At 33.3% G+C, this 18,244-nt stretch overlaps 1 protein-coding gene across 2 annotated transcripts; it reads right to left on the reverse strand.

The window, feature by feature from the left end:
* Positions 1-5,795: 5,795 nt before the first annotated feature.
* On the reverse strand, positions 5,796-15,734 carry LOC115696700 (formin-like protein 14). Of its 2 annotated transcripts, XM_061118972.1 has the most exons (18): positions 15,438-15,731; positions 14,515-14,636; positions 13,696-14,396; positions 13,365-13,586; positions 11,745-13,168; positions 11,417-11,543; positions 10,649-10,720; positions 9,879-9,977; positions 8,693-8,734; positions 8,520-8,600; positions 8,383-8,433; positions 8,219-8,300; positions 8,037-8,131; positions 7,670-7,741; positions 7,428-7,544; positions 7,113-7,181; positions 6,970-7,036; positions 5,796-6,725 (listed from the first exon to the last, which is right to left on the reverse strand). In XM_061118972.1, the coding sequence occupies exons 2-18, from the start codon at positions 14,585-14,587 to the stop codon at positions 6,523-6,525; spliced, it is 3,597 nt and encodes a 1,198-aa protein (XP_060974955.1). In that variant the 5' UTR covers positions 14,588-14,636; positions 15,438-15,731; the 3' UTR covers positions 5,796-6,522. The 2 variants fall into 2 exon arrangements, with proteins under 2 accessions (XP_060974955.1, XP_060974954.1); XM_061118971.1 differs by having other exon boundaries at positions 8,037-8,300; positions 15,438-15,734.
* Between the last annotated feature and the right edge of the window lie 2,510 nt (positions 15,735-18,244).

An 18,244-nucleotide genomic window follows, 5' to 3' on the forward strand; every position in this document is an offset into this window, starting at 1 on the left:
TCAGACTTTGATATCTACCAAATCATGCCCCTCGAATTTTGACATGTACTAAATCATGCCCCCTGAACTTTCATCAATGCTAGACTTTTTTTTACTAAAATTGGACAAAAGTCCTTAAATCTAACAATCTTAATAATTCAAGAGGCATTTTTAACGACATTAAAAGTTCAGAGAGTATGATTTGGTACATGTCAAAATTCAAAGGGCAAAAATCCTTATTAGCCAAAAATAAATAAATAATGTCATGTGTTCATAAAATTTGTTTAAAATGTTAACCAAAATATACATGTGGCAAAGATCACTCCATGAGCAACCCCATTGAAGATGCTCTCATCATGTACTAATTTGTATCTTTTTGTGTTTGGCTCTTTTGTCCTCTCATTTGCAAATGCATGTCTTCGATTTCATTTTATAAATTTTGCATAACAACCAATTATATTGCTCCAAAATAAATTAAAATTAAGTTAGTTATTATATGCATGCACTAAACACTAAAGTGAACATCAATACAAACAAAATTAATTAATAATTAAGGGTGTTGAGTTTTCTATTTTTGTAATTTGGAAGGATTTATCTCATTTATTATTGTACAATAATCTCCTTCAAAGTGCAAAGAGTAACATTTTTCAATCATTTAGCCTATATTGAGTAGGTTTTTATCAATATTAAGTACCAAGAGTACACTATTGATGTATCTCTTGTCTTTTTTTGTGTTAATGTCAATGGTACTTTTTACAGCTGCTTCCATAAAGTTCCCATTATTAATTTTGACTTTCGTCTTAGATTTGTCAAGACTACAAAAAATACTTTCATTTTTCGTCATGCAGTTACTCAACCAACGTCAAGATACCAAATGTATTTAACTTCTTCTGTTGCAACTTGGCAAACATATAAGAGATTATTCTCATTATTTTTTTCTTCAAGAAAAATTAATCTCTCTAAACAACAAGTTTTTTTCAGGAGGAAATTATACTTTATACCCTTTTTATATTGTTTTCTTTTATTTTTACTCTCTTTTTTATAGTCTATCATTTTCACCTCTTTTTTTAAACATTGTACCAATTTTGCCCTTGTCACTTCAAGATACTCTCCATGTGACTCTCTTATGTCAGGGTATTTTGGGTACAATACATATAAAAAGAGGTATGTTTCAATTAAATATAAAATTATAGATAAATTTGATTAATTGATTAATAAAAGTAGTATTTTTTAACTTACTCCTTCTTTCAGTGTGTCAAATTTTTTTTTTTACAATTTTGGCACTGTAATTTTTCTTCAAATCAATAATCTTTCTCCAAGTAATTTTTTCTTTTACAAATGACACATGGAGAATACTTATGGTTATTTTCTTTTTGTTTTTCCTGTCTTTTTCCCATTACCTTTTGATTTTTTGAGTGCGGTTTTATTTTAGATTGAAAGGCATTTTCAATTTCCTTTTTATTTCTCATCTATTTTTGTATGCTTCAAGAGAACTCGTTCATTTAGTCAGTGATAGAGTTTCTAAATCTTTTGTTTCCTCTATCACTGAAACTATTAAATCACATTTTTATGAACAAGAAATTGGTATTTTTTATACTATGTTCTTGTCAAAAATTATTTTTTCATAGACTCTGATTTGATTAATATTTCTTTAATTTTAGAATAGTAATTTTTTGTGGTCTCATTATCTTTCATTTTAATATTTTCTAAATCTCTTCTAAATTTTTGTAGTCTAACTGTGTGTACCTTAATTGCTCTTCGGAACTCCTCCTACAACATGATCTCATGCTTCTTTCGTCGTGGAAAAAGATTATCTGTCATGACTTGTTGTAAGCAACATAATGCATGAGAATTTTTTTGTTAGGTATTCTCTAGTCTCTTCTTTTGATCTTTTGAAAGAGGTAATGTTTTCTAGAATAGTGACTCTCTCTTCAATAATTTTTTATAGATTTTGTGATAAAAAAAAAAAAAAAGTCCTAATTTCGATGGACCAAAAATTATAGTTTTCTCCATAAAAAACAAAAATTATAAATAAAGTGATTGGAGTCGAAACTCATGGTGATGAGTAGACAATAAATTGATCGTTCAAGATTGGCTTTTTTTTTTTTCATTTTTCGAATCAATCTCTTATTATTATTCGTCGTGGAAGATGAATATTTTTGATAATAAAAATACCATACCACACATTTTCAGCTATGGGTAGGTACTGATCTATAAAATTGATATCATATAAAACTAATGCTAATAAGAAAATTAAAGAAAAATAAGCTATAATTTAGAAAGAGTGTTGTATTATTTTCTAATTTTATCTATTATCTTATAATACTTGGCCAAAGTACAAATAAGTTTCATAGTCCTAGTTCCGTTGATATCCTGCACTCGACTTTTCAAGCTTGGAACCTAAAATAAAAATCATCAGGGTACCACTAAAGAGCTTTGATCGACACTTATGGGTGAATTATTATAATATAGATAATGAGTTCTTTCACATTTTTGTGATTATCAAGAGAAGTATTATCACCTAATAAATAATAATAATAATAATAATAATAATAATAATGACAATTCTGACCTACATCTCCTGCACCCACTGGGCCTTCTTCCTCAGAACAAACCTGAAACGAATCAGCCACTTCCTCTCTTTGATCCTCCTTCTGATCATCCTCCTTCGAATCAATAGCAGGGATACGAGAGCTAGGTTTTCGCACAGCACGCCTCTTCTTCGCCATGGAAGGGTTAAGGCAAGGGGACCCTATTTCGCCTTTATTGTTTGTTTTAATAATGGAGTATCTCACGAGAAGTCTTCAAAGGGCTGCTAATAACTCTGCTTACAGGTTTCATCCGATGTGTAAGGGGTTGAAAATCATAAATCTCTGTTTTGCTGATGACTTGATTCTGTTTAGTAAGGGTTCTACTCCCTCTATTCTGGTTTTGAAACAGGTTCTCGATGAATTTAGTAAGGTGTCTGGATTACACATCAATGCTAGCAAATCTCAAGTCTATTTTGGAGGCATGAGTAATGTTGATATCCAAGATATTCTTAGAGATTTACAGCTAGTTGAAGGCACTTTTCCCTTAAAGTACCTGGGTGTTCCTCTTAGACCAACAAAATGGAAGGCTGGGGATTGTGGGATCATAATCAAAAAGATAAAACAAAGACTCCACACTTGGTTGAGTAGACACCTGTCTTTTGCTGGAAAAGCTCAATTGATTCATTCTGTGTTACTTGGGCTTCGGAATTATTGGATGAGTATTTTCGTTCTTCCTCATAGTATCACCAATGAGGTAGAAAAGTTGTGTAGAGGTTTTCTCTGGGGATTAAACGGCAACAGGAACAAGATCCACTTAGCTTCCTGGGATAAAGTTTGCCTTCCGAAGATTTATGGGGGGCTTGGGTTCAAAGACGGTAACAGGTGGAACCAAGCAATTCTTGCGAAAAATGTTTGGGCTATCACTACCAAAAAGATCTGCTATGGGTAAAGTGGGTTGATAACATTTACCTGAAGTCTACTTGCTTTTGGTCTTATAATCTAAAGCATGATTCAAGCTGGTATTGGCGTAAACTTTGTCACTTAAGACAAAAGTTTAATCAGAAAGATTGTGAAAGCTGGTGCCTTTGGTGGATTTAGAACTAATTGGTTGTATAACAAAAGTTTAAATCAAAGTCCAGTCAATTATCACAAGGCAGTTTGGAGCTCTCTAAATGTGCCTAAACATAGATTCTTTCGTTGGCAAGTGATGAACTCTCACCTTCTTACCAGAGATAAATTATCTCGGTTTCATATAGTGCTTAATTCGAACCTTTGTCCGGTTTGTGAGGAGAAGGAGGAATCCCATGAACATCACTTCTTTAGATGTCTGTTGTCTCAAAAAGTCCTGGATGCAACTTTTTCGTGGTTGGGATTCAGGGCTTGGCCAACAGATTACAATGGATGGTATGATTGGGTAATTTTGACAGGTCAAGCTAGGCTACATCGGCTCAACATTACTGTTTTGGCGGATGTAATCTACAACATTTGGCTCAACAGGAATAGATGTATTTTCAGTAATTATTCTAGTTCTGTTGGTAGTTTAGTTGATGGTGTAAAAAATTCTGCTAAGTATAGATTACAACTTGTAAATAGGAAAAACTTGTCTAAGCAGGAGAGAGACTACCTACTGAGATTACAAAATAGGTAGGTGTCTTGTTGGTCTTGGCTGAGTTGTAAGGGGCTGTGTTTGCTCTTGCTATCTGATGTATTTTACTCTGTTGATTAATGAAGCTTTTTCCGCTTGATCAAAATAATAATAATAATAATAATAATAATAATAATAATAATAATAATAATAATAATAATAATATAGTATTAGAGATAGTAAATGATATTATATTTGTATACTAATTAATATAAAAATGATGTGCAAAAAAAATAACTAAATTAAAAAATTAGAGTTTCTCGTTCTTAAATTTATAGTTACAGGAGGTTGTCGTTTTTCTCCAGCCAGATCCACTGGCCTTCCCTCAGCATAGGTGCAGCTTGATCGGGATTGTGTGTTTTAGGGGTGTTCACAAAGTATCCGATCCAATCCAATCCGCACGATCCAATCCAATCTAATCCGTAAAATGCGGACATCCGCACTTGTACGGATTGAATGTTGTTTGACCTCAAAAAGTAACCGATCCAATCCAATCCGCACTTAATTATATATATTTTTAAAAAATTATAATATGTAATATATATTAATTAAAAAAAGACACAAACTTTCAATTTCTTAATCTTTTTTAGTAATATATTGAGTTAGTGCATTTTATTTATTTTGTAATAAAAAACACAAGAAAAATAATTCTTATTCACATAGACACATACACATAAAGTTTAAATATATATATACTAGCTTATTTATTTTAGTAATTAGATACATATATATTTTAGTGTAAATCTAAAAATAACTATATATATATATATATTGATATATATGTATATTGGTTTAATTTGTATATAAATAGAGATGGAAATAGATTATTATTGGAGATTAAGAAACAATAGTCTTTTTTTTATTTTTTTTTTCTATGAAATATTAAATAATTTATTATTAAAAAAATAACCGATCCAAAATAACCGATCTAATCTGCACTATTGCGGATTGGATTTAAACTCTTATGCGGATCGGATTGGATCCAAAATATGAAATCCGCACTTAGTGCGGATTGGATGTTTTTTGACCAAAAAAGTGCGGATTGGATCGGATGAACACCCCTAGTGTGTTTTGCTATTGCAATTTAATTGTTGCTACTAGCATAGTTTTCAGTATTTTAGTTTTGTCTCTATACTATAATATTATTTTAAGTATTTTAATCTTGTCTGTGTGACATGATTTTAATTTATTGTGTTGGTTCGGTATTAACTTGAATCTCACATTGAAAGAATAAGCAAGAGTTATTTTAAGTACGAATGTTCCACCTACTCTATTAGTATAAAGCGTTTGAAAAAGTATCCACAAACAAAACCGTAAAGTCTTAAAGCAAACAATATTAATGTGGGATCATTAATAGTAAAATTACACTATTTATTAAAAAAATAATAAACTTATAAGTTTTTAATTATTTTTTAAATGTCAATTACATATATAATAATTAAAAATATATAATCGAGCAAATAACTTGGAAGGACACACCCCCTATCTTCGTATCCTACACATCTACAATCTACATCGGGTATATGTTACCCACAGATTTTTGAGTAAAACTACCGCCCTAGTAAGAAGTTGATATCTTCAATATAAGTATCAACATGAATACCAAATCTGGAAGCAAAAAAAAATGGACTACAAGAAAATTATAGGAGTCAAATAAACATATAACTTTGACACTGATTTGAATATGCTCTTATAATATTTGGGTTTAAAGTTTAAACTAATTCTTCACGGCACTTAGTGACATTGTTTGTATAATATATGGTTTCAAACTACAGAGTAGTTATCATGTGCTATATAACCATATATCACAAAACTAATCACAGTCCCATAGCCAGAGAATATGACTAACAATTGGCTGACTAAGCTCCAAATGCCACAAAATTTGTGATTCTTTACAGAGAGCTTTGAATAAATACTAAAAAAAATGCTATTTAGGAGTAAAATAGCTGCAGTGCACGCATTCTATCATGCTGTATAATAATATTCACAATTTCTAAAACTACACCACTGATCCAGCTTGTAGAGAGAAATCTGCACCACGGTCAGTGGACTGCATCTCGGGGAAAAGCCGGACTCGCATAAAACCAGCGTGATTTCCGGTCTACAGCATAAAATTTAGTGGTGGATTCCCAAGCATTCTGATCTATAGAAAGGCTTGGTTCATGTGTGTGTGTGGTGTCAAACCATGAAGTTGAAAGTTGGCCAAAATTTGTTTTTGGCAATTAAATGGAGTGATCTTGCAGGCTTAATAATTCATGATGTACTAGTACTAAACTCCAACTTTCCTTGCAGGATTTCCTTTATTTCTTTTTCTTTTTTTTTTTTTTTTTTTTTTTTTTGTAATCTCAGGAGTCGCGTCAGGCCAGACTATTCTTTGATTTTTGTTTTCCCCAGAATAGCCTCTGAGATTGAAGAGTGTTTTTCTTGATCTTTCTTTGCAGATGCAAGAGCCATGCTCCGTTCTTTCATGGCTTCCTTCTCTTGTTTCTTTTTCTCAGCATCAGCTAGCTTAACATTCTCATCTCGCGACTTATTGAACATTTTTACAAAGACAGCCAAAATTTGTGTCACTGCAAGCCAGATGTAAATAAATAAAATGCATCAATCAAATGACAAACCAAACCCGAACCCCTTCGCTCACACAGCTTAGCAAGTCAAAAGATGAATTACGAAGAAAATAAACTACATGGCAGCGAGAAAAATGCATAATAACGTAGATTAGCTCGAGGTGCAGAATAACAAGGAACTAGAAACTGTAATAATATCTCTATACTGTGCTTTTTTCAGTGCCTACATGTGAAGAATATTCCATACCTTGTTCAAAAGGACACCGAGCTGGATCCTCTCCAAAGTATTGGGACAAAGAATCTGCGTTTCTTCCCTATAGGGCAATGAGAAGATACTATGAAGCAGCAATACATTGCGCATTTAAAAGAAAAATGTTACAACAGGCTTACCACTTCAGAGTATAACGAAATTAGTGACCGTACTTCAGCTTCCGCAGTTTCAAGAAAACCCTTTAGAACCTAGAGAAGGAAATTTAAGTTATTAATCTTCAATGATAATAAATATCATATTGAACACCTACATGTTTGTAAGACACCCTCGGTAACCATAAGACACAACATCTTTCTTTCATCCTGAAATTTTTTCTTTTGTTTCTTTTGTTTTTTTATGTTTTTTTTTCTTCCATCATATTCAATATTCAACATTCACAAACCTATAGTAATAAAAGTGAAATGGAAAGGCGAATTCTAATTAAGAATCCTCACCGTCTGGAAACCGAGGGAGATTGAACCATCACTTTCTGAAGCAGCAAGTTCTAGCTCAACCTTTTCAAGACCTTTGCTCACAGCTTGCATTTCTTCAGCCAAAGCTTTCAATTGAATCTATTAATTTGAAGTAAAAGTTAAACAAAGGGAGCAAGCTGTTGCCTTAGAAGGCTAATGCAAACCAGATCATCTCGTAAAATGTCTCAATATCAGGATCCAATACTACAAAATGACCAGCATACCTTAGAGGCACCTTCTAAATGCATAAGATCCTTATCAAAATCCAACAACTCTGGCATTTTCTCGGCAAGAAGCTGCTCAAGACAAGAATATTCATAGGCATTACTTGAATATCACACAGAAATGCCAAAATAATGCAGAAAAGGAATATACAGAGCCTGGAAATGATATCAGTAGCAACAATAGTAAACACCAGGAAAAAAAAAACAAAACAAAAACATAAAAACTCTGTAAAGGGGGCTCTCCAAGCATATGGGAAGGACATCATAGAAACTAAAAAATAATATAGGAACTGTATAAAGCTTTAATAATAAAGCAATACATAAGATAAAAGATTAAAAATAATGCATTGAAATCGAATTTCTCTACCTTGCACAAGTAATGCATTAACGTCATTTTGTTATTTCTTGCACGAGTATCCGACAATTTTAGAAGACTATCCAATTTGAACCCAATGGCAGATCCTGGAATATGAAAAGTGAGGAAAAGCAAAATTAGGATTGTGTCAAGAAGCAAAAAGAATAAGAAACAAAGAAAGAAAAATGAGATACCTCGTGCAGTGCCTTGATTCAGAGCATTTCCCAAAGTTAGAATTGTCTGCATAATCTGACGCAATTTTCCTGATTCTTTCACCTGCAAATAAATGAGACATATTGATACAGCCCAGAATCACATTTATACATTGCATCTTGGCTAAAAATAAATTCATCAGTACCTCTCTAGTAGCATTGTTAATTGTATTCAGATTATTTTTCAAATCAGTCACCTAAACAACAAACAGCAGAGAAAATTAATAACAATTAAAAGCACAAGCACAATCATATAAATACAATGAAATTAAATTAGCAGTACCTGACTGGAAAATGTGATTTTGAAAGCAAACACCCTCAACTTGGATTCAACTCGTGGAACCTTCATCAGTTCCGAGAAAAACTGAAATAACATACATTGTCACCAAAGAATCAATTTATTGAATGACATTGAATTCAAAATAAAAGAGATGATAGCCCGAATAAATATACAACCTGTTCACACCTCCCAAGCTTTTCCTTTTCACCTGTATAATTCTGATGCAAAGAAAGAAATTAGCAGAAACCAAATGTTCTTAATAACCTCATAAGGTGCAGAGAATTTACTTCTGCCACAATCTACTTCTTCATTTAGTGTATACAGAATTATCAATTATGGATATAGCAACAAAACAAGGGAACTCCTACGGAAGGTAATGGTAAAAGCTTGTGGGAAAAGATTTAACACTTTGCCGTGTTGTTTCCTTACAATGTACCAGAGTTTAAAGAGGTGTTTCATTTTCTGGCTTATTTACAGAATGGCAGTATTTTATGTAAACTCTTTCCCTAAACTCTTTTGAGTGTTCATACAACACCCTCAAGTATTATTTTTTGAATAAATATTTCATTAAATGCTCATCAAAAAGATTTTCTTTTTCTTTTTTATTCCGCTGGTATTTGACTTTAATGACTTTTCTTTGAATTGGTACTCTCGTTACAAATAAATATTAGAAGCCAATATAATATAAGGCCATCATAATCTAGAGCAATTCAATTCAACTTTTGCTTTTCTTCCTTGTTTAAATGAAAGAATATTTACTTCAGACCTCAGCTTGGAGCCAAGCACTTCGGAAGATCACCAGTACCATACAGTATCTGGTGGTCTATTCACATTTATATGCATGTATAGGTAAAAGCTATTTGCTTGACTATTCCTAGATAAAAAAAAATACACTTCTTTGTTTCTCCTTTTCCTTTAAACAACCCCCTTTCTTTAGATAGTAACTTCAATTATTTTGTTTTGACTTAAAGAATGGCTTCACACCTGGGAGACTCACTGATGTGATTGGAATCCGATCTAAAAGATTCTAATACAAACAGACTAAAAAGAGTTACTTTGATGTTAATCATGCCACATTACAGGCACACATGAGATTTTTCACAAGCTGTTTGCTTCTGGTGAAATTATTAATCTGTTCCTTGACCTTGAAAGACATATACTGTAATTCTTGCATTAAGTTCAAACTTCCCAAAAACAAAATGAAAGAAAAAAGGAAGATTTTTTTTTCTAATTTCAAAATGTTACATAGATATTCTTTTTTCAGTACATTGAGAGAGCATACCATACCTAAAACAGAAAACAACAGCTATTATCCACTTTCATACATGCTTGAGACCGTAACAACAAAAACAAATGGCTTACCTTGAGTATTTCCATTTCGTCCTTTGTTGGACAAAATTTAATGAGATTCTCAACCTGATCAATGTCCAGCGTAGAAGAATCCAAAGCCAGAACAGCATTCTGGAAACATAAAGTAATAGTTACACCCCCATTCTTTTAACAGTACTAATGAGGCATAAACACAACCAACAAATTATCAAGGACAATCTGTCCATATGATATTCCTTCTTGTAAGCAGTAGAATTAGCACTAGGTTCCACACTAAAAAGTTTCTACAACAATGCTGAAGCTACTCAAAACATCAGGTACTATTTTGTAAACAAATGAAATAGGAATGAAATAATAAGGAGATAAGTATTTTATTTTATTTGTTATGTTTTGTATTTATACATATAGAAATGTATATACTACACTACAAAAGGAATATTATTTCCATCCATTTAATTTGTAGGAAAGCCTATTCCGTCAATCGGTGATGGACATTCCTCATTAGAAAAGCAAAACAGACAAGTGATGGCGGATTCTTTAAGAGGACCATTCAATCTCATTCCCATTACCCCAAATCAAACACTATTTAAGCATTTCTATTTATAGTAGACAACTCATTCTGAATATAGCTTCTGCACAACGCACAAAAACATCCATAGTAGTAGTGCAAATCACCAACATTTGACTAGTTCGTGGAACTTCATCCCATATTTGAGTCATGATCCATGCATAAGGTAAATTTGTAAACTAAAAGAAGAAAGCTTGTTGTGGCACAAATAAACAAGAGAAAAAGAATAACTTACAATCATTTCTGGCAGAGGTATTTTAATCTTTGATAGCATAATTTCACAGTTATATGCTCTGCGCAAGTCAACCTGCATATAAACATCACAACAAGCTTGAGTATACATTACATACATGTCTTTAGATTACAAGGAAGCCAAAATAAGAGGAGGGGGGATCATCTACAAATGGGCTTTTAATTGTCGGTATTTCTAAATTCTAATAAATAAAAGGAAAAAATAATGCAAGATATACTTCAAGAATCCTTAAGAAGTACGTTCAAATTCAGACCAACTTCCACCTTCCAAAGAAATTTCGCAATGAAAAATCCTTATGATATATAATCACAAGTCTTTTCTAACGACACTTAGTCACAAGTACTATGTTAGAATGGATATTATTTTAATAATTTAAGAACTTAACAGACATCCACAAAATGAAAATAGAAGCCACGAAAACAATTTAATTTGTTGACAATATAGTCAACTCGAAGCTATACAGCCTGTATAATTGTACTAAGCTGCAGTTTTTACATAAGAATGATAGTTGAATCTGTATATAAGAAGATGACGGGAAATTATCTTAAGTTACAGCAACATCAATCCACAAAATTTGGAACAATTTTCTACTATATCAAAATGAAAAATCCCAAGTATAAGAAGACACTTTGGAAGACTATAGAAGAGAAAAACAAACATATACAGCTCCAAGTTATAATGTATTGTGTAAGAAGTGATTTTAACAGATAAAATTAGATCATTTCTGCATTGAGGGAGTTAACAGCTCACCAATTGCACTTTTTCTGGCTTGTTTATGTTAGGACCACGACGAATTCCACCCTTGTTACTAGCGCCATCTGTAACAGATGCAGCTGAGAATAGAGTTTCGAGTTCCGATATATCTATTTCTGGAGCCCTGCAAAACATGTCATGTGAGAATGCAACATCAAAAGTGGAAAAGAAACAGACATAAACTTAAATGACATTACATTCAAAAACAAAACAATAGGGGAAAGAATTATTTGGATACTGACAAAATGGTTTCAACATGATAATATTGAGTATCACGGCCAAGCAATCTTGAAAGGATGCAAATGTTTGCTAAAAGAAAATTCACCTTGACTGATTGTCTTGTTTGTGAGAATCAGCCCATAAACTTCCTTGCATTGCCCGAGTAACTTTCACCCAATGTAGAGGCTTTAAAGAAGCTTTTTTGGGGGCATTAGCCGCAACACTTGCACCCTTACTTCTTCCTTGAGTTGTTGATCCGGAAGAGACTTTTCCTTTCAAAGGTGGTGGTGGTGGTGCACTTGATTGCTTAGCCCCTGGCAGTGGGGGTGGGGGTGGGGATGGTGCAACACCATGAGTTGACCGTGGAGGAGCATTAGGGAGTTTTGGTGCAGGAGGTGGAGGTGGAGGCCCAGATCTGGCAGCACCTGAAGGAGGTGGGGGTGGAGGTGGAGGCATAGATCTGGCAGCACCTGAAGGAGGTGGGGGTGGAGGTGGAGGCGCAGATCTGGCAGCACCTAAAGGAGGTGGGGGTGGAGGCGGTGGTCTAGTAGTATTACCAGCAGTTGGTGGAGGTGGAGGCGGTGGGGGTGCTTTAACACTTTTACCAGCAAATGGAGGGGGTGGGGGTGGAGGGGGTGATGGTGATGGTGCTTTAGTAGTACCACCAACATATGGAGGAGGAGGGGGTGGGGGTGGTGGTCTAATAGTATTTCCATTAGACAACAATGGTGGAGGAGGAGGTGGAGGTGGAGGTGGGGGTGGTGGTAGTTTGTTAGTAGAGTTACTATTAGATGGTGGGGGTGGGGGTGAGGGTGGGGGTCTAGTAGCATTACTAGTTGAAGGTGGAGGTGGAGGTGATGACCTAGTATTACTTCCAGGTGGAGGTGGTGGAGGTGACCTAGTATTACTTCCAAGTGGAGGTGGTGGAGGAGGTGGTGGAGGACCTTTGATAGTATCAAAAGATGGTTTAGTATATTCCTTATTGAAGGTTGGTGGCGGTGATGGAGGAGGTGACGACGACGGTGGTCTTGTTATTGATGTTGACGTTGGAGATAATGGTTGTTGTTGAGGATGTGAGTGAGAGGGAAAGGGTGATTGAGTTCCTTCACTTGGAAATGATGATTGTCTCGATTCAACCATCACTTGATCAAAAGATGAAGGAATTGAATCAACTGCATCTAGTATCAATGGCTTTGCAGAATCCATTGAAGTCTTTGAAACAATATCAAAAGTTTCATCAGTACTATCAGCAGTACTAGATGCATTGTTTTCTTCTTCGGAGTCACCAGGTGAAGAGTACAAACTGGTCTTATTTTGAAACTTTGAAAAGTCTTTTGCATCACTCATGATAGAGAGTTGTTTAAGTAACCATAGTGCAGCATCATCATTGCCATCAACCCACTCAACACCGTTGAATAGTTCTTGAACCCTTGAAAAAGCTTCTATGGGTAAGCCACCTTTTTCTTCACCATTTAAAATTACTGTTGGAGCCCTAGGTGAAGAGATGTTCTCAACGTCCCCAAACAACACCTGATCAAATTATCAAGTAATCAAATGTACTGCTAGTACTTATATCTACAAAATATAACTTAAATAATTAGGGTTACCAACATATGTATCTCCAAAAGTATAAAACTCTATGGCTCGAAGATTTCAAGGATCCATTATTTTAATCAATATATTTTATCTCATTCCTTCTAGATTTCAATCATAAATACTTAATTACCTCTGCCCGAAATCCTTTTGGATACCGCTCCTTTGAGTTCCAAAGTATGTCCAAGTTATCAGAATTTAACATTAATATGTTTGAACGAATGAATGCAGTGTTGAACATTATGCGAAACATCATAACTTCTCTTTCAGAATCCAGGTCTAAATGGACGCACTCCATCACAACATCTCCTTGAACCAAGCACTGAATGTCAATTTTGATCACATCGCAGTCTACCTGAAAAGAGAAAAAAAGAACTCAAAACTAGAGGAACATTATGAACGTTGGAAAAAGCAAAGAATGTGAAGCAACATAGGTAAACAAACCATAACAAAAGAAGCCTCACCTGACAGTAATGTCGCAGAGTCTTCTTTTTCGACATAGAAAATAACATTTGGGTAGTAACCCCACCCTTACTTAAGAGATTCCTACCAAAAATACGAATAATTGGTCTACAGCCATTTTGGGAATCAAAGCTAGGTATAGCTCGAAGAATGATACAGTCTAAAGACAAAGCTCGCTCAGGAGGTGGCCACTCTGAAGTTATATTTCTTCTTGTCACATACTGAAGATAACGAAGTTGAGATGGCAACGGGTTTAAAGGTGATAGCAGCTGCAAGAAACCTTTGGGAGCTTCTCGATGAACAATTTGAAGAGTCTTGCGTTCACCACTGTTAATCTTTTTGAAAATCAGAAAACTAGCTAACAGAAATGCCAAGAGTGGCCAACCCCCTCTCTCACAGTGTACAAGAATAATATTCTGCTCATTCCCAAGTGACAGCCAATTATCACAAACACGAAGAAAATGTTGAATCAAAGCCAATGGGAGAAGAGGGCAACCCTCATATTGCCGAGGATAGTCCATAACGGTAACATCATATTCACATAGTATTTTAGCAAATTGGCTTCGCTTTTCTCCATCGCGAAAATTGAATGCAAGGAAAGATGAATCCGGGAATTCTTCATGCAACTCATTAATGATTTCGTGCAAGTATATTTGGTACAATTCCTCGGTCAAGACTTCCGTTGAAAAACACGAATCGAAAACTGTATATACCATAAAAGAAAGAGAAAAATAAACACAGAAAAGGGAATTAATAGCACCCAAAGTCAAATAGAAACATCAATCTAAGAGCAATAACCTCACATTAAATAATCTTAATACCATATACTCGGTCAATAAATTCCAGCAACCCATCTGGGGGTCTCTTGTAAAAGAATCTACTAAGAAGAGTCATTTCCTCAAATAGATAGCATATGGATGATCACCAATAAGCTAGCTAAGACCTGAAAGGAGTAAGAATCTAACCGTTAAACCAAGCTTTACCTTTCAGTGTTAATATTATCAATATGTACTTGTCTATGTCACTCCAACCAAACACCAACTTTTCCTATAAATTTAAATTTTCTTCAAAAGTAGACATATTTCAGCTCAATGAAAATGAGAAAATGAATATATTATAAAATAGAGGAGAAATTTACAAAATCAATAAATTAGGTTTTGAAACTTCCAACCTTGTGGGATGACACCACAAACAACATACACGACCGTTTGGGCAATGCCCTTCTTTGCTAAGAAAATTTTCCTTTCATCTATCCTTGTTGGGTAATTGAAATCTCAAAATAAACAATGGAAAAAAAAAATAATGCAAAATCCAATCTTTCCTTCCTAACCATAAAAAGTTAATTTACTTCAATAATTATATAAATATAATCTTTTTCATCCCTAATTGCATTAAATTAGACAAATGGGAAGGAGAAATCTACTCCATTACCATCAATTACTACAAAATCGTTCAAGAAAAAGATACCGAAACAAACTAGTAAGCTAACAATATTCTCAATTCCACCTCTTACGTGTATCAAACGCAATAAAGCCAAACCTGAAAACCCTGCAACATTTGAAACACAAGGGCAAGACCAAAATTTCACAAAAGACAAAGCTTTATATCAATTTTCACACAAAGGAATCCACAAATTCCATCAAATACAATACTTAAAAGCATAAAGAATTTAATAAGAACAAAATCGTAGTAAATACCAGAATGTAACTGAAAAAAATAAATAAATAATGGGTTCGGTTCAAACCAGAAAAAAGCCACGGTCAGCTTCGCTGCAGTTCAGTCCAAGATGTCCGGCGAAGATAGTAAAGAATTAAGATAAAATCCAGAAAAAAGGTTAAGAGAGAAGAAGAAAATGGCGGTCGGAAGTGTGGAGAGGAGGGAAGAAGAAGAAGAAGGCGTTTTGTTTGTGAGATTTGAAACTATCAAAGCTTTCTCTCTCTTTCTCTTTGTCTTTGAATTTTGATATAAATAATTAAATTAATTAAAAATAATAAAAATTGGGAATTTGAAAAACAAAAAGCTCCAAATATTTTGTGATCGTTGTGACTTTTTGTGTCTAACATGTCATCACGGCGCCTCATATTCTTAAAATAAAAATTGGATAATGTCTTTTTTATTTTTAAGGATTTATTATAGGGACGGATGTAATGTAGCTCCGACATGGATGGATGAAGAAGGTAAAAATAATTTTTAAGAAAGCTAAAAAAGAAAAATGATATCTAAAAATGATTAAGTTATTTTTGAATAACATAAGAGTATTTAATTTTGTTATGTAGTTTCATCTTTACTGGTATCTGTATTCTCTGTTGTTTCAATTAGAATAGAAGAATTTCATCAAAAATCTATAATTATATGTTGATTAGAAAAAAAAATTGCTATAATTATAAGTAATTTTTAACAAATTACGAGTACATAATCAATAATCATTATTTTTCTTAAAATTGCCTCTCACTATTATGTATTTATGTAATTACCGGCGTCGGCGTTATTTCATTCTGAATAAATCAACATCAAAACAGAACAGTACAAAAAATAACATTTAAAATGACTAAATAAATCGTTTTTGAATAAATTAAGTCTTATTTTTTATGTAGTTCTGTTACTGTCAAAAGACTCAAAACGATATTATTTTATTCAGAATAAAAGAACGTTAATATAAAGCAGCACATCGTCAAAAATGTATAATATAAGTATATTTTATGTATTAAACTTTCTAATTACATTTATTTAGAAATAATATTATGATAAGTGCAAATGTCATGAAGAGCATAAAGCCAAATTCATAGGTTAAAATGGTTCAAATAAGTCGTAAGGTGTCAGGTTACCAAGAGTGTGAAAATTTACCTAGTTTCTATTCTTGTGTAGAACTATGAACGTAGACTTGATAAATGGCCTTAGTAGAATGTGATCGGTGCAGAAAACGCAAAGGTAAATTAAGTATAAAAACATACCATTTTAGCTTAGGGTAATTAATGAGATTAATGACTCACTTTTGAATTCTTATAAATAGAAGAGCGAGAGTTCTCATTTTTCACACAACCCAAGCCTTCGATCATAGCTTGAAGAAGAAGGAGAAGAAGAAGAAGAAGAAGAAGAGATTGAGATAGTTGTAAGCTTGTTCTTATATTTTTGTTTTCTTTTAAGTTTTTATCATCACTATAATTCTCTTCTTCTCCTAAAAATTTAATCATCTTTTTCATGTTGGATCTAAGTTCTTGGTATTGTGTTTAGGCTCCTAAGAACACTGAGAACACACTCTTAACTCTCTAGGGTTTCGTCCAATTGATCTTCAAGGGTGTTAGACTAGATTTAGTCTACTTTTTTTTTTACCGTTTTAATCTCTTTTATCTTCTTGTGAATATGCATTTTTGGAGCAAACTTATACTTGTTTTTGTTGATTTCAAGTTTATGCACTACACTTGGATAATGGAAGTGAAAAGCAAGAGTTTGTGCTAAGTTAGAGCAAAAAACACATCAACTGGAGTGAAATTAGAGTCGTGGCACTACTGATGGTGCCATGGCAGAAATAGTGCCACAGCGGGATATACAGGCGTTGTGGCACGCCACTACAACAAAGAAGACTGCCATTTTCTATTGGTGTCAGGCGTCGCAACACTAGTGTTGGCATCGTGGCGCCATCGTCCGTACATGTCACTAACTTTTAAGGGTAATTTTGTCTTTTTTGAGGGAGAAAGAGAGATTTTCACTTTTAATCTTTGGGAATTGCAAGTTGGAGGAGGGAGACTAAAAATAATCCTAAAAAAAGAAGAAGATAAAGATTGGAGCAAAAGTTGGCGAATTGTGACAACCCCAAACTAGTTTCTTCTCTTTTCTCTTATAATTTTTTTCTTTAATTATGCTTATGTCTGAAACAACTATGGATGTGTGCATGGAGATTGTGAACTAACTCTTTTTTTTTAAGGATTTTAATGGATACTGTCTGAGATTTCTTATGAACTAATGCTATTTGGTGTTTCTTCCTTCTATTATTTTGTAATTTATTCATATTTGTGTTTGATGCATGTTTGATATTGATAGCCTTAAACATGATTTATGATTCTAATATAAAATCTAAAAAGTAAATATTAGAAATGCTCTAATTGAATAAATATAATTTTTGATGCAAAATGAAAGTATTTGCATAGCTTATGTGATATTAGATTATTGCTTAATACAGATTACTTGTTTAATTATCTTAAAGATGTAGTAGTTATTCTTGTAATTTAGTACATTAATGTCCTAATAAGAGTTTTGGTAAGAATTATAATTTATGATCACTTAGGAGGAAGGAGAAAGACTAATAGGCATTAGTAAAATAAGTAATCTAAGAAATTAAAGTTTTGTTCCTAATTCTTCATCTCGTGGTTGAACTTTATTTAATTGTTGAAAAACCGTGTTTTTGCAAATGTCAGTTGTATATAAGAAAATATAACAACTGTAAGCGTTTGCAGCAGCAGAAAGTAATTCTGCTACAGCAAAACTGAATAGGCAGAATATAAAATATTTGCAGAAAAATAAATAACTTGACACAAGAGATTTATACGTGGTATC

This window comes from Cannabis sativa, chromosome 7 (assembly GCF_029168945.1).
Source record: "Cannabis sativa cultivar Pink pepper isolate KNU-18-1 chromosome 7, ASM2916894v1, whole genome shotgun sequence".
Taxonomy (NCBI): domain Eukaryota; kingdom Viridiplantae; phylum Streptophyta; class Magnoliopsida; order Rosales; family Cannabaceae; genus Cannabis; species Cannabis sativa.